This window comes from Gymnoscopelus microlampas (assembly GCF_963454915.1).
Source record: "Gymnoscopelus microlampas genome assembly, chromosome: 15".
Taxonomy (NCBI): Eukaryota; Metazoa; Chordata; class Actinopteri; order Myctophiformes; family Myctophidae; genus Gymnoscopelus; species Gymnoscopelus microlampas.
The window spans coordinates 35,698,650-35,714,646 of NC_139952.1; the positions used below are offsets into that span (position 1 = coordinate 35,698,650).

The following is a 15,997-nucleotide window of genomic DNA, read 5'->3' on the forward strand; positions in this document are numbered from 1 at the left end:
GTATGTCTACATCTAGGGGTGTGCAGAGGTACTACATGAGAGAAACTGGAAAATGGAAGAATTCATGTTACGGTTATCGTTGTGTGAACCTGCTGATCTGTAAAGTGTTAGACCAAACTGAATAAAAAAGCGTGACAAGCTCAATTGTTACTGTGCGTATAGAAAGCGATACTTATTTGCCATTATGTTTTATTTTGAACACATTGACATCAAAACTGGACTATTTTCTAAGCAAAATGTAATGGGGTAAAGTAAAAGGTACCTGATTCAGAGATGAGATAAAGGGGCTACTGAGGCCAATAAAGTTTGAGAAGCACTGTACTAGCAATGAGTAGTTCTCACACTTTCAATATTTTTCAAAAACTATCAAAAATAGCAGATGTACAAACTCGAGCTGTGAGCTTGTACATCTGCCATTTATGAATAGCCAATGCAAAAATCTAAAATGACACAGATGCCTTCCTGGTTTTAATCAATCATTGATTTGAAAAAAAATAATCGATTAAATCAATTAGTTTGATGAACTATTGCACCCCTAGTGTGTTATGTTATGTTGTTATGTTATGTTATGTTACATTACATATAGCCCAGATTGCCAGGGGGCGAGTCCCTAGAAGACTCTACGATGATAAATAGATGACTTGACACTAATTCAAAAGAAGAGTTGGTCACAGCATTTATTTCCATTTTCTGACAAAACTCCACACACAAAAACAAACTGGAGACCAAACTGAAAAAAGAGAGATCCTTCTTTTTTATTCATTTAATTAAATGTTCTCCCTTTTTTTCTTTTTTGCTGCTGCTGCTGCTGTTTCGCACATTTAAGGTACGGCACCGTATAACATTTTCGCACAGATTTTTTTAATAATGAAATTGGAGAGAAATCTCTTTTTCCTAGGACACAGAAAGATTGTAAATTTTTTTTTCAACAAGGGAGAGGGCACGGGCGGGGGGGGGGGGGGGGGGGTTTGCGGACCTGGGGAGGGTGGTGGGGGTGGAGGGTGTGCAGGAGAGAGGGAAGAGGAGAAGAGTTTACAAGGACGGAGAGGAGTTTTTGCATGGTGCTCACAAACAGACATTTAAACGGGGACGGACAGTCGGACGGATAGACGGGCGGGGGGTAGGGCTTTGGGAGCGAGGAAAAAGAAAGGAGGAGTGTGAGAGAGAGAGAGAGAGAGAGAGAGAGAGAGAGAGAGAGACAGACAGACAGACAGACAGAATGCGAAAGAGAGAGCGTGCGAGAGAGAGAGAGAGGGGAGACGGTGTGCTTTGTCATGTCCGAATGAAAACAAGCAGCTCTCAGACCCACTCCTAACTTAAAAAAAACAAAACAAAAATGAAAGACAAAAAGAAGGTACATAAAACTTTTACGAACGATTCAGTTTCTTAAAAAACACTCGGTCATCTATTAGAAAACAACAACACGAGCCGAAAAGAAAAGGGGGGGGGGGGGTGTGTGTGGGAGGAGTGAGGTCCAAAGATTCGAGGAGGTGACCACTTAATAGGATTTATTTTTCCCCCCACCAGTAGATGGCACTAGTGGGTTACAACACAGCGGTCGCAAGTGGGATTATCCTTCCTCGACTTGGTTGAGTGGAACGGGAGGAGGAAAGGAGGGAGGGAGAGAGGGAGAGAGAAGGGAAGGAGGAGGTGGAGGAGGGAGGGAGTAATAGATCTGTAATAGAAGACTGGCAGTGAAAAGAGAGTGCTGGAGAGAGAGAGAGAGAGAGAGAGAGAATGGCAGTTAAACAGCAGAGAAGGAATGTGGCAGACTATGGCAGTGATCGAGGGCAGAGCGGGCGCGGGGGCAGGGGAGGTTGGGAAACAAAACCATAACTAAAAACTACAACAAAACAAGAAGAATCTATAAATGGACGCCACCCACCCGCTCATATTAGCCGGTTGGGAATCTAGACGGGAGCTGCCATGTTTGGGTGTTCCGTGTGGTAGTAGTACGAAGTAGTGAGCCTCAATGGAGTTAGCATTCAGGGCTTCTTTTGTTTTAATTCACCGTCGTTATCATTCATGAAGTGTTATCATTCACAGCGGCGTGGTTTCCGTCCTAACTATGGTGCCGCGCGCGGAAAACAGCCGATCTATAAGCGCACGCATTTGCGTGCTTGTGGATCGGCTATTTTGTGGCTCGAAGCTTGCGGATCGGCTATTTTCTGCGCACAACGCCGCCGTTCGACTAAGTATAAAATCAGGCTTTAGAGCACACAGTTCTATATGAAGAGTGAGTGGATCTACAACGGTGATCTCAAAGAGCAGTACAACCAGTGGCAGAATAATGCTGTTAAAAAAAGGAGGACAGAGGACGAGAGAAAGAAGGATGAGAGGGGTGGGGCCACACTCCACCCATTCTCTTCTCTCCTCCTCTGTCATTGGTCCTCTCGTTGTTTTGGTGTTTCGTGTGAGTGTGTGTTTTTTTAGTTTTTTGTTTTTAGAAGAAGGTGTAGAAGGAGATGGGAGGATGGTGAAGAGGAGAGATGGATGGGTGGGAGGGAGTGGGAAGGAGAGAGAGAGAAGAGAGAGAGAGAGAAAGAGACAGAGGGGCAGAGAAAAGGGGGGATGAGCTCAGGGGAGGAACGGGGTGAGAAGTAAAGAATGGTTTGATAATTTAATAGTATGTCTCTTTTTCCACCCAGCCTGCAGAAGAAAACAAAGGAAAGGGGGAAGAGAAACAAAGAGAGAGAGAAAGATTTAGAAGATTCCCTCTATTAACTGTTATTTTGATTGTTTTATGAATTATTATTATTATTATCATTATTATGAATACATTTTACATTGAATTGTATTTTGAACTAGTACTGAAATAAATCATGTCATGTCTTTAGATAATATTGTCAGAGTTGCATTTAATGAATACAATCACAGTTGTTTTTTTCTCCCCTCTTCTCATAAATATTGCTTAACATTACAGACCTGAGGTCAGTCATTTACAATGACTAAGAATTCTGCACTGCATGCATTGAGGAATTGAGGTTTTGGATGTAAAAAGTTAAAAAGACAAAAAATATATATAATGAACCAAGACCTTTCCATAGGCCACTGGTAATCACGCGACTTATAAGCAAACTTTGGCACATTTTGGTGTGTGGATAGACTTGGTTCTTAGTTTTTTGTTATAAATCTCTCTGCTTCGGTAACGCAGCAGAGGACTCTTTGTGTATATGAGTGTGTGCGCGTGTGTGTGTGTGTGTGTGTGTGTGTGTTGTATTACCTCCGGGGTTCCGGCGCAGGATGAGTTTTCGGATCTCATCGTAAACAAAGATGAGGAAACTGTACGGGAATGCACAGAACCACCAGCTGGGCCTGAGAGGGTGAGAAAGAGAGAGAAAGAAAGAATGAGAGAATGGTAGAGAGACAATGGGAAGCAATGATTCCACCAAACAACTTCCAACCCCAACTGCTGCTAACCAAAAGCCTGAGCATAGGTCCCTGGTCCTTACTTGAGTGGGTACATCCGTAGTGCCACGTCCATGCCAGGGCAGTAGGACAGGAAGGCAGCCAGGGCCGTCTCCTCAAACAGGCCAAAGATCAAAATCTTATTCCTGGGGAAAAAAAAACAGAATCAAGTCAACACTTTCTCACTTGCTTACAAAAAGGAGGAAAGAGAGAGCGAGAGACAGACAGACAGACAGACAGACAGACAGACAGACAGACAGACAGACAGACAGAACTACAGAGACACACAAACTGAAGGAATGCAGAGAGGGAAAAAAAAAGGCAATCTAAAAGGTGTAATTGCAATTATTGTTTATTTACTTTGCAATTATTCAAATCGATTGCTTTTTCGATTGATCAAATAATTGAGAGCACATTTTCTTGATATATAAGCACATTTTAAATACCAAGTATATCAACAAATTGATTTTCTATAATTGATTAAAACGATTAGTTGCACCGCTACTCCACTGTGCTCTTCCATGCATGGCTGACCTCTAGTGTTCAAGTGCTGATCCAAATCTACTTTAGGCCTGTTAAGATTCTTTCCAAGGGAGGCTCCCTCCAGAGGAGTGTGTCTTAAGGACAGGAGTGGAGCAGGAGCAGTAGTACTAGTTATCTGGGTCTGTGTGGCTGTCCCATAAAAGACCACTGTCCAACAGTGTGCCACTGGGACATGACAAACATGGAGGATAACCCAGAAAGGATGAGCGGAAAGAATAGAAGTAAATAAATAAAACAAAAGCTTGGCCATGCATGCCTGCAATTTAAAGGGAGGGAGTGAAAAGGAGAAAACTGAAATGATAGTAATATAACTGAAAAAACGTCCTCCTGGCAGGCCGGAACGGGCGGGAGGCAGAGATAACTATGCTATCCTTAATATGCATGTAATGCAGTAACATGCTATTCCCAAATTGGAATAGCATGTTAAGGGGCCACTATAGAGTGTGCCTCTAAAACCACCTTCACTTCTGCCCATAGACGGCTGCACTTTGACCTGACCGACACAGCCCCGAGTAGGCAACCAGGCTTTTTACAAACCCTTTTTATTTTAAATCTCTGCCTACCAATGACATCATCATTGTAGTGTATTCCAAGCTAATGGAAACTACAGCCTTTGTCTTCCTGGAACGTTAGCACACTGAAGCCATTGTCAATTAAAAAAATAAAGTATGTTTAAAATGCTGTTTGAAATTACCACCGAAAGTAGTTTGTGTTAAACTCTGTATACAGGTTCAGGTGAGGTGTTTGTTCTTACTTCATGCCCTGCTGGAACACAGAGTTGCGTCTGGTCTTGCAGATGATGACATCCGCCCACTGCACCACCACAATGCTGACAAAGAAGGCTGTGTGGCAGGTGTATTCCACAATCTTACGCTGCTCATACGTCTATACAGGGAGAGAGAGAGGGAGAGGGTATTAATGGTCTGTTGTACCCATGGATTAAAGTTCTCAGTCTTTTGATTTCAATCATGTGGATTCTATAGAAGCCAGCATGTCTTCTATGGAAGCATGTTGCACGGTGAAAATAGCCGATCTACAAGCTCTCAATGTGTCGCAGACGTCAGATATTATTGTGCTTTAATCCATTGTGTACCCATTGCTGTCCGTAGCTGTCCTCCAGGTCGTTCATGGAGCGGTCGTCCCAGTTGAGCCTGATGCCGACCAGCAGAGAGGGAAGGAAGCCGTTCTCAGCCAGGATCACAAAGTAGGAGAAGAACCCTCCCAGAGCTTGGATCATACCTGTCATATGCACAGAGGTGGGTGGAGGAGGGAGACTGATTGATTCAGTGATTCACGGTTTGACACGATTACATTATATCAAAGAGCAAACATTCAGCATGACAACCATTCAGCATACGGTAATAATTATTATGATGACAAAAAGAGAAGGAACCATCATGGGAGGGAAAGAGAGTAAGAGAGGGTGAGATCAGTAGGAAGGAAGGGGCGAGGGCTTCCCTGTGAGACCCCTCAATCGAGCAGTGCCCCCCCCCCCGTCAGGCCTGATAGATCTGAGGGCGGGTTAGCTTAGTTTCTGGGACTTCTGTTTTATTAATGCTTCAGTGACGGGAAAAGTAGAGCTGTCACCAACCACTTGAAATTCTTTACAGACTAGTTTGGAATGTCACATTGAGTGCCAGGTTCTATGCATCCAAATCATCCTCGGAGTGCCAGCGTTTTTGACAGTGTTTTGACGATCTTTGGACAGCCGATGTAAAAGAAAAGTGTCTGGGGGGTGCGGGAGGGTCCCATCTATCCACTGGAACAATAGCATTTCTACCGCGATCGGCCATTTCGGAGCGATCACCTGTTAAAAATGGCTGGTTTTCACCATAAAAAAAAATAATCCGAGCTAGGAGCGTTTTTCTACAAATCCTAATATAGGAATGGACGGAAGTGATGTTTTTTGGGATGGCGTCACATCCATCGATTCCTTCTAGCAGAGTCGAGGGATCATTCCTAAGTTGCGTTAGAGCGCCCTCTTGTGGAATTTTCAACAAAAAGAAATGTTTTGGAAAAGACATAGATCTATGTTTAGGGCACCCGATGGTTGGATTTGAGACAAAGTAGATCTACATCCTTGGCACTCAATGTTTTAACTGTGCTTTGCTAAACGTTGGTTGGCACTGCTCTAGTACACACACACGCACAATTTCCTCCCCTTTGTCCCTTTTCCTTCTGATGGAGTGAAGCTTATGTCTGATTTGTAATTGGTTGCATGACACTGGCGCGCGACTAAGTATAAACAAGGCATTATATACTGCAATAACATGATGGGGTCAGTGTGACGTACCGATCTGTCCGTAGGCGATGCTGATCAGCCTCTCGTTCACCAGCTTGTCCCTCGCCGGGTTCCTGGGCTGACGCTTCATGATGTCACTCTCTGCTGCCTCATAGGCCAGTGAGATGGCTGGGACCTGGTGGACAGCAGGGGAGGGAGGGAGACAGAGAGCCATTAAGACCTGAGGCCAATTCTACAAATGCCTTCTAAACCATTCTTTCTCAAACTTTTTCGTGTCAAGGACCCCCAAAATGATAGGTATTTGCGGACCCCCGTCTGAAAATGATTTGTGCCAGGGTCCCCCAGAAGAGAAGATTTGTGTTAAAAAAAAGATCAAAATGATTCAAAATCACTTTCAAGATATTTTAAAAAAGGTTAAAAAACAGCACATGTACAAGCTCGCAGCACGGCACCAAGTGACGCGCTGTGAGCTTGTATATCTGCTATTTTTTAAGAACCACTGTCTAAATCCTAAGAGTTTTCTGAAATACCTATGTTGCTATATACGGTACTGTATATAGCTAAAATCTAAAATGACACAGATGCTTTCCCGGTTTTAATGGGTTTAAAGGGACATGAAAGTGTGGAGGAAGTGATTATAAAAGGACGGAAGGAGAGTGTAAGAAAGAGACAGAAAGAGAGAGAGAAAGGGAGCGAGGGACGGATGAAGTCCCACATGCAGAGAGGAGATAGATATTTGAGAGACAGCCAGAGAAAGAGAAAAGACAGACCGACGCATGTTGACACATTGTGATCATTTTCAGGTGGATGAGCATCACATCATGCCTGCACACTGTGAATGCAGGCAGATGGGTTTACATAATGTGGAGCCATGTGTGTGTGCATGAGGAATATTGATACCTGATATGCATTATTGGTGTGTGTGTGTGTGTGTGTGTGTGTGTACCTGTGAACATATTAGATTAGGGAGTGCATAACCCATGCTGTGTACAGTATGTATGACTTCTTGTTCAGCCATGGGGATCCAAGCATGAGTGTGCATACAGAACATAGAATGCTCATTGTATCCACCACTGATCGTGACTGGTGACTGCACACCCACATACAGTACTGTACATTCACACAGCATGCATGGTTATGCATATTACTGGCCTGTGCTCCGGGTGATGCTGTGTGTGTGTGTGTGTGTGTGTGTGTGTGTGTGTGTGTGTATGACTGTATGTGTGTGTATGCACACATGTCTATTGTTTGTCCATATATCTTCGTGTCTGTGCATCAGTGCTTGCATTCCTGCATTCGTGTGTATCTCTTTGTGTATATAGGTGCCTGTGCGGCTTCTTTGTGTGTGTGTGTGTGTGTGTGTGTGTGTGTGTGTCTCTCTCACCATGTCAGTTCCCAGGTCGATGCAGAGGATGGTGATGGTTCCCAGGGGCAGGGGGATGTTGACAACGATGAAGAAGAGGAAAGGAGTGATCTCTGGGATGTTGCTGGTCAGGGTGTAGGCAATGGACTTCTTCAGGTTGTCAAAGATCAGACGGCCTAAAAAGGAATGGGAAAAAAATGTTCAACGTTTCTAAAAAGCAGTCAATGTGTTCCGATCGGCCACAGATGTAAATCGGCCGATTTTCACTCCAAAAGACTTGATCGTGGTCACCAAATGACTTGATCCGGAAAAACGATCTTTTATGACCGAGCCGCCCCATTTAAGTGGTATAAAAGTCAATCACATCTATAATATTGCTTCAAAAAATAACCAATCTACAAGCATCATCAATTTTCTGTGAGCAACACCGTCTGATTGGTAAATGATCATATCAGCCTACTGCGTTGATGTGACGTATGTTGTTGTCATCTCTACTGCTTGTGACAGAGGCTCGTTCAAAAGTTTAATTAGTTCCAACACAACAGCTTGAACAACAGCCGTCCCTGATGGCAGAGAGGGACTCTTTTTGCAAGTGTAACATTTTTAGATCCTTATGCAGGGATTAAAATAGGAGAGGTTATCACTGTGTAAAGTAATGGGTATTTTGTAATAGTGCCCTCAGGGAATGTCAGCAATGGTGCCCAACGAGTATGCCACCGTCTTGGAAACCCAGGAGTACAGTTGTCACAACTCTCCTGTGCATCAATCTCACCTGATCCCATTACCGCCGCCGAATGAATAACTTTTTTACTGTATCAAATAAGAATGATGACTATCGTAAACAATATACTGTAGAGCCACCTCCCTGACAATAGCGCCGGGACAATTTGTTTATTTTTGGACCACAATTCTTATATGAGACGATTCTAAGATGACCCAATGTTATTCACCATAGAGAAATTACTTCCGTGACCCAGGGGATGAACGAGTGACGTCAGGACTTCGGTACTCAACATAAACCACCCTTTGCAATGCCTGCCCTCCACCACCACCTCACCTTCCTCCACTCCTGTGACGATGGAGGCGAAGTTGTCGTCCAGGAGGATCATGTCGGCCGCCTGCTTGGACACGTCGGAGCCTGAGATCCCCATGGCAACGCCGATGTCGGCCTTCTTCAGGGCAGGAGAGTCGTTCACGCCGTCACCTGTCACTGCCACGATGGCACCCTGGCAGACGGAGAGAGACAGCACAGAACTGACCAACCTGAACCAGAATCAGCTCGTGAAGTAGCATTTCATGTCTTGCCTTGGTGAATTAAATAAAGCAGTTCACGTCTGTGCCTATACGTCTATGTATATACAGTATTTTTTATTACAACTGCATGTGCGCTTGCCTGTGCACATGCACGATTGACATACACGTGCACGCATCTGTACCTGTCTCTGACAGCCCTCTACAATGATGAGCTTCTGCTGCGGGGAGGTCCTGGCGAAGACGATCTCTGTGTGGTATCTCAGGATGTCGTCCAGCTGGTCCTGACTCAGGTCCTTCAGGTCCGTGCCGTGGATGACGCACGCCTTGGCATCCCTAAAACATCAACATTGGTTCTGGCTGAATATTGACATCACATCATGCCTGCACACTGTGAATGAAGGCAGATGGGTTTACATTATGTGGAGACGTGTGTGTGCATGAGGAATATTGATACCTACTTTACATTATTGTGTGTGTGTGTGTGTGTGTGTGTGTGTGTGTGTGTGTACCTGTGAACATATTAAATTAGGGAGTGCATAACCCATGCATGTATGTATGACTTCTTGTTCAGCCATGGGGATCCAAGCATGAGCGTGCATACAGAACACAGCCTACAGGTGAATGCTCATTGTGTCCACCACTGACACCCACCCAAACTGGGGTTGGAAAATGACCAAAGGAAGCGCGTATTTGTGTAGTGTTTGTGTTACTATTACTACTACATTAAATTTAGAATGTCACAAGATGTTTTGGTAGGCAATATCTCTAATCGTCTGGCTACACAAGACTACATGGGACCATATGACAATCAGAGTGGAGCTCCAGGGCCCTACCTTGCCACCACTATTGTATTGTATCTTACCTGGGGTTGACCTGGCTGACAGGGATGTTGAGGCGGGCAGCGATGTCCTCTATTGTCTCGTTGCCTTCCGAGATGATGCCCACGCCCTTAGCAATGGCCTTGGCTGTGATTGGGTGGTCTCCGGTCACCATGATGACCTGCGCACAATAAGATTAAATACATGATTAGCCAGTGTTGTCCAGAGTCACAGAACCTACCACTATGCACACATATGGTCATGTGCATATATGGGACCAACCGACTTCAAACTACAGGGAGTGCGGTTCCCGCCGCCGAGTTGTTCGGATATGCGGTTGTCCAGAACCGCCGATCAGACCAATATGTCCATATATGGGCATATATGGGCATATATGGATATCCAGTTGTCCAGAGCCGCAGATCCAACCAATATGCCCATATATGGGCATGCCAATATACAGGGTATGGGCATATACTAAATGACATCAGGGATCTCCATCCATATATTGGCATACAGTAAAAGGGAGGGATACAGAGATCTCCATATACGGGCACAAAAGGGACACAGATAGACGGGTACAATGGGTACTCTGAAAAAAGCTCCCGACACTATGACTCAGACTGTCAGACATAATCAGTCGGATCGGCGGTGCGACGTAGATCATTGGTTCTCAAAGTGGGGTCTGTAACTGTAACTCTAAGAAGTGTACAAATGGAACCAAATGGACCCTAACGGGTCCATTTGGTTCCATTTGTACACTCTCAGAGTTAAATTGACATAGATTTTACAATATAAATTGCGGTCCAAGTGATAGAAATGCCATTAAATGGGGGTCTGTAGCCCTAATCCTTGAAATTAAAATGGTTGAGAATCACTGCTAGAGCCGTAAAAAAAAATCTCTTATGGGGGACCCTGGCATATCTTTTGAAATGGGGGTCCACGGGCTAATAAGTGTCAATTTGGGGGTCCTTGACATGAAAAACTTTGAGAACCACTGACGTAGATAACGCGGCCCGAACTCTAGCAAATAAGTATATAATATCCTCCACACCATTCAATATGTCTCCCACACGCTCTACACACAATGTAATGCCATGATTGCTTATCAGTGTCTGTGGCTGTTTGATTAGAAACAGCTGCTGTTTAATTAACTCAACTGCTGTTGTCCGATTAGAAACATCTGGCAGGTGGCAACCAAAATGACCTTGCAACAGCAGCTGAATTACTATTGTCTGTCTACGTATGTCCTTTACTGGGACGGATTACAGCTTGTGTGCACAATGTGCACACGTGCATGGGGCTGGGGGGGGGGGCAGTGGTGATTTTGTGCACAGGGCCTATTTTCACTTTAATCTGTCCATGGTCCTTTATGGCTAAAAAGCATTATTTGACACTTTGGCTATTCAAAAATAGCAGATATACAAGCTCATAGCGCGAGTGCCGCGCTACGAGCTTGTAGATCTGCTATTTTTGAAAAAACGTGAAAATGTGTGCAAATCTTTTAATATATATTCTTTTTAAAGCAAACATTTTTAACTCAAATCTTTGCTTCTGGGGGATCCCTGGAACAACATATTTTGAGATGGGGTCCGTGGCCAAATACATTATTTTGGGGGTCCTTGACACGAAAACGTTTGAGCACCACTGATATAGAAACATACGTTTTTTTTCAGAATACTGCTGGGATTTAGAAGACATTTGTAGAATCGGCTTCAGGTCTTAATGAGTTAAGCACATGAACCCCAAATTTACACCCCTGGGGGACCCCAGTCAACAAAGTATATAGTGTTTAAGTGGTTAAGGGAGTATTGGGATGGGTACATAAGTACTGAGCACAAAATTCATAGGTTGATGATGATAGGACAATATAGAGATCAGGGACGTGCACAGATAGACTCTAGGTGGTGCTAGAGCACCTGCCCTTTGCCCTCTTGACCAGAAGTGCCCTTTTTCAGTTTACAGCAGGGGTCTTCAACAGGGGGTCCGGGACCCCTAGGGGGTCCTCAGAGTTACTACAGGGGGTCCGCCAAATCTTTATGTGATATGATTTTTCTTTTTACCATAACCACTCGAAACCTAGCATCCCTTTTCTGAGGAGAACTTTAGCCAAAAATAGCAGATCTACAAGCCCACAACGCCTCGCGCTGCGAGGCGTTGTGAGATTGTAGAGGTATAGGTGTAGAGGGAAAAAAGAGCAGACCAAGGAAACAAAAAAAAGTATAATTTACTTGAGCACCTGCCCCTCAAAATGTCTGTGCACGCCACTGAGTATCCAACTAAAAAAACAACAACCTTGATGTACAGTAACGTGGGAGAAAAAAGTGTCGCCCACCTTGATGCCAGCAGACCGGCATTTGCCCACGGCATCGGGCACGGCAGCACGGGGAGGATCAATCATGGACATGAGACCCACGAAGCACAGCTGGTCTGTCTGGAAGTTGACGTCATCTGTGTCGAAGGCGAAGCCCTTGGGGTACTTGTCCTCCGGCAGGAACACATGGCAGAAACCTGGGAGAGGCAGGAGCAGGAGAGAGGAGAGGAACGTGGGAGGAAAGACGAACAGAGGAGAGAAACACAGGGAGGTGACAGGAGAGGAGGCGGTTAAAAGAAGGAGAGCAAATGAAGACACATAATGAAGGAGAAATGTTTAGAAGTTTGTCCTAATTTAACCACATTATCCCTGGCATCCCTATTTTTGGCACAAAAAAATATATGTGTATATATATTCAGTATATTTTCATATATATATACAAAATTAATAATTGTTGTGAGTTTGTAGATCGGTTATTTTCAATATTTGTTGTACGACGATATAGACGTATACGCATAAGTGGTTAAAGGGATAGTTCACCCCCAAAATGACTTCGATCGATTAGTCACCCCATGGAGACTTGAATTCATGGATATTTTTTTGTTTTTGTCGCATTCCTAAGCCAATAATTTGATGACCGGCAGCGGTTCAGGTAGGAGACACAAAGAGTCTCCTACGTGTCTCCTACCGCAACCGCTGCCTACCGGTCCGCTTAGGAATGCGACAAAAAAAATCCATGAATTCAAGTCTCCATGGGGTGACTAATCGATAGAAAAAAGGTTTTTTTTTGTGGGTGAACTATCCCTTTAGGCACACTATCCTGTTTCTCCCTCCTCCTTAGCCAGTCCTCCCATCTTACCCAGCACTCTCTCTCCCAGGCCTCCCAGCTCCATGTATGCGTTCTGGAAGGACTCCTTCAGCTCCTCGTCCAGGGGCTGCTCCTTGCCCTGCAGCATGATGGTGGAGCAGCAGTCCAGGATTCTCTCCGGGGCGCCCTTCATCACCAGCAGGTAGCGGTTGTCTGCCTCATCGTCTGTCTCGTGAACGGAGAGCTATGGGGGCACACACACACACACATTTGACTGTTATCAGCAGTGGTGGAAAAAGTACTCACATTATTTACTTAAGTAAAAGTATCAATACTGCGATATAGAAATAAACAACCAGAAATAAACCATGCTGCTAGCTGAGCTGCTAAGGCTATTCAACACTAATGTCTGTCTGTGTGTTTGTGTTTTATCATTGTATTCTGTGTATATCATAATATAAACAACCAGTAAAAGTCCAGAATTCAAAATTTACTGTACAAAAGTATTGGTTTCAAAATGTCCCCATCATACAGGTGGACGCCCCTGCCATGCATAGTCCACCATGGGAATTGTATTGGTTCTTTAATTATTGTCTCCGCCAGGCCGAAAGGCATGGCGAGAGAGTATGTTTTGCACCCCGTCCGTCCGTCCGTACGGGTCTTTCGGATTTTTCATATTCCATCCTGATTGGCTAAGAAGTTTGCGGGAGTGCTTTGTTTTCAACAAAATGCCTCAAATCATGAACACAGCATGCAATTTCCGTGAAATTTTGCACAAACATTCCCACTAGGCCGAGGAAGAAATGCCACTTCACATTTTCCAAATCAGCCTCATGGTGGCGCTATAACAGGCCGATTCGTGTTTTTACCTATAATTGCACCGATCTGTGTAAAACTTTGTATGTGCACTCCCTAGAGGCCAAGGAAACGTTTGCCCTGCATTTTTCATATCTGCCTTTTATAGCGCCACCAGGAGGCTGGCTTATGTAAAATACATTTTTGGATATTACTCCTTCAGATTTTATCCAAATCTCACGCAAATCGGTACACATGATCTCTATAGTCATGTGATCAAAATGGATCTGTTAGATTTTTCATATTCCATCCTGATTGGCTAAGATTGACATCTAAAGCTTGCAGGAGTGGCCCGTTTTCAACAAAATGCCGCAAATCATGAATGCAGGGTCCGATTGCGGTGAAAGTTTGCTCACACATTTGCACTACAATGAGGAAGAAATGCCACCCTTCCACATTGCCCTGTTATAGTGCCACCAGCAGGTCTAATTTAACAAAACATATTTTTGGAACAAAATGCCTCAAATCATGAATGCAGTGTCCGATTGCCATCAAAGGCCTAAGAATAAGTGCCACCCTTTTCACATTATAGCGCCACCAGGAGGCCACGATAACCTACCTGACCTGGCGGAGACCTGTGCTCCGAGGAGCACTTTTTCTAGTTTTATTTGTGCTTGTCAATTATATTTCTTAATTGCACTGTAATTTTTTTTAATTCTACAGTTTGACCCCAGGAAGAATAGTCACTGCTGAGGCAGTCGGTTGTGGCACGTTGACAGCATTGAAGCACGTGGAATCCAATGCGTGTGTGCTTGGAGTTCAACAGTGGTGAACTTTGACCGGGCAATAATCAATCGGAAAGAAGGGCTGTGCTTGACCCCACTTGGCAGCATTTCGCTTGTAGTTTTCACTCCAATGCACTCCGAGTCAAACAAACTACACACCAGGAAACCGGCACTCCTGCTGGCACTGTCCACAGCCCCACAAGACAAACTGACCGCAAATACAAGCAAAATACCTGTCCAAGTGGCACTTCTTTCCTACTGGCCGACGCCCGGGAATGCTCACCAAGAGTCAAGATGTCAAAACACCGCATCTGGCGGACGTTCCACCCCCTTGCTCCCATACAATTGGAACTGCCGCTTCTGAAGCGTAACGGTACGGTCACTTATGCACGATGACAAGAGAGTGGCCAATGCATACCAACGTGTCAAAGTTCAACTAAGTTGAACTCCAATCGACAGCACGGGACACGTTGCAACCGGAAGCTCCACCATAGAATGGAGGCCAACAGGACGCAACTTTGTCGTCCATGTGTAACTGTTCCCTCATGTTTACAATGTCAGGTGTACAGTATGTGTGAGTGGTAGAAAATGAACGCGTACGTGTGTCTGAGTATTTGTGAATACCGTACGAGCATGTGTGACAATTGTACACCTCCACCTCCTGTGCTTCTGTGCAGTGGTGGAAAAAGTACATTTCTTTACTTAAACAAAAGTATCAAGACTGCAACGTAGATATACTCTGTTACAAGTAGAAGTGCCATATTCAAAATGTACTTGAGTAAAAGTACAACAGTATCGGAATATATAAAAATCAAAATATATATAGGGCTGAAGTGGTGTTTTGTAATAATAATCAAAATCTACAAAGTAGTAGTAACTAAAGTTTTCAAATAATTGTAGAGGAGTAAAAGTACAACATTTGGCCCTGAGATGTAGTGGAGTAGAAGTAAAAGTATTGAAAATTGGAAAAAGTCCAGTAAAGTACAAATGCCCCCAAAAATTACTTAAGTACAGTACTGGAGTACATGTACAGTACTTGGTTACTTTCCACCACTGTTTATGTGTGAATACATTTGCGAGCACACTGACCTGGTACTTGTTGGTGGAGTTGAATGGGATCTCGGCCACCTTCTTGTTCTTCTCCCTGATGGCCTTGACGGAGCCGCAGGACAGCTCGATGCACTTGAGCAGGGCCGACTCGGAGGCGTCTCCCGCCACGTCCCTCTTCAGAATGGGCAGCTGGTCCTGGCCGGCCTTGAACACGGCGCGGTTGCACAGGGAGGCGACGCGCGCCAGGGACACCCACGTCAGGGAGGTCTTGTCAAACGACGCACCTGAAAACAGATAGTAGAGACATTTAGGGGTGGCAAACACATACTCGAACGTAGCCTAGTTTGAACCTTTTTACGTTTTCGTGCAACTAACATTTTAAGGGTTGCACCAGCTGAAATAGTTCCAATTTAGGCATAAAATTACAATGTTACCAATGTACGCCTCATCCATATACAGTAGTAGGTGTAAAGTCTTCCGTAAAACAGTGACTGTCATTGTGCGTCCTGTGGATAACTTGGAGGACGAGGAGGAGCGGCTGTTTTGCGTCCGCAACGCGTTCCGTGACAGATTAAACCCCTTGGAAATGTATGACGTAGATTTATACTAGCACTCTT

At 44.5% G+C, this 15,997-nt stretch overlaps 1 protein-coding gene across 1 annotated transcript in view; it reads right to left on the bottom strand.

Moving 5' to 3' along the window:
• Positions 1–729: 729 nt before the first annotated feature.
• atp1a3a (ATPase Na+/K+ transporting subunit alpha 3a) overlaps positions 730–15,997 on the bottom strand; it is a 54,050-nt gene continuing 38,782 nt past the window's right edge. The window contains exons 11-23 of the mRNA XM_084080894.1: positions 15,420–15,664; positions 12,802–12,994; positions 11,964–12,139; positions 9,673–9,809; positions 8,993–9,143; positions 8,614–8,782; positions 7,578–7,732; positions 6,245–6,368; positions 5,045–5,190; positions 4,706–4,836; positions 3,453–3,554; positions 3,224–3,315; positions 730–2,649 (exon numbers count right to left, since the gene is read on the bottom strand). Of these exons, the coding sequence (XP_083937020.1) occupies positions 2,621–2,649; positions 3,224–3,315; positions 3,453–3,554; positions 4,706–4,836; positions 5,045–5,190; positions 6,245–6,368; positions 7,578–7,732; positions 8,614–8,782; positions 8,993–9,143; positions 9,673–9,809; positions 11,964–12,139; positions 12,802–12,994; positions 15,420–15,664 (1,850 nt within the window). The 3' untranslated portion in view covers positions 730–2,620. The remainder of the gene's footprint in view (positions 2,650–3,223; positions 3,316–3,452; positions 3,555–4,705; positions 4,837–5,044; positions 5,191–6,244; positions 6,369–7,577; positions 7,733–8,613; positions 8,783–8,992; positions 9,144–9,672; positions 9,810–11,963; positions 12,140–12,801; positions 12,995–15,419; positions 15,665–15,997) is intronic.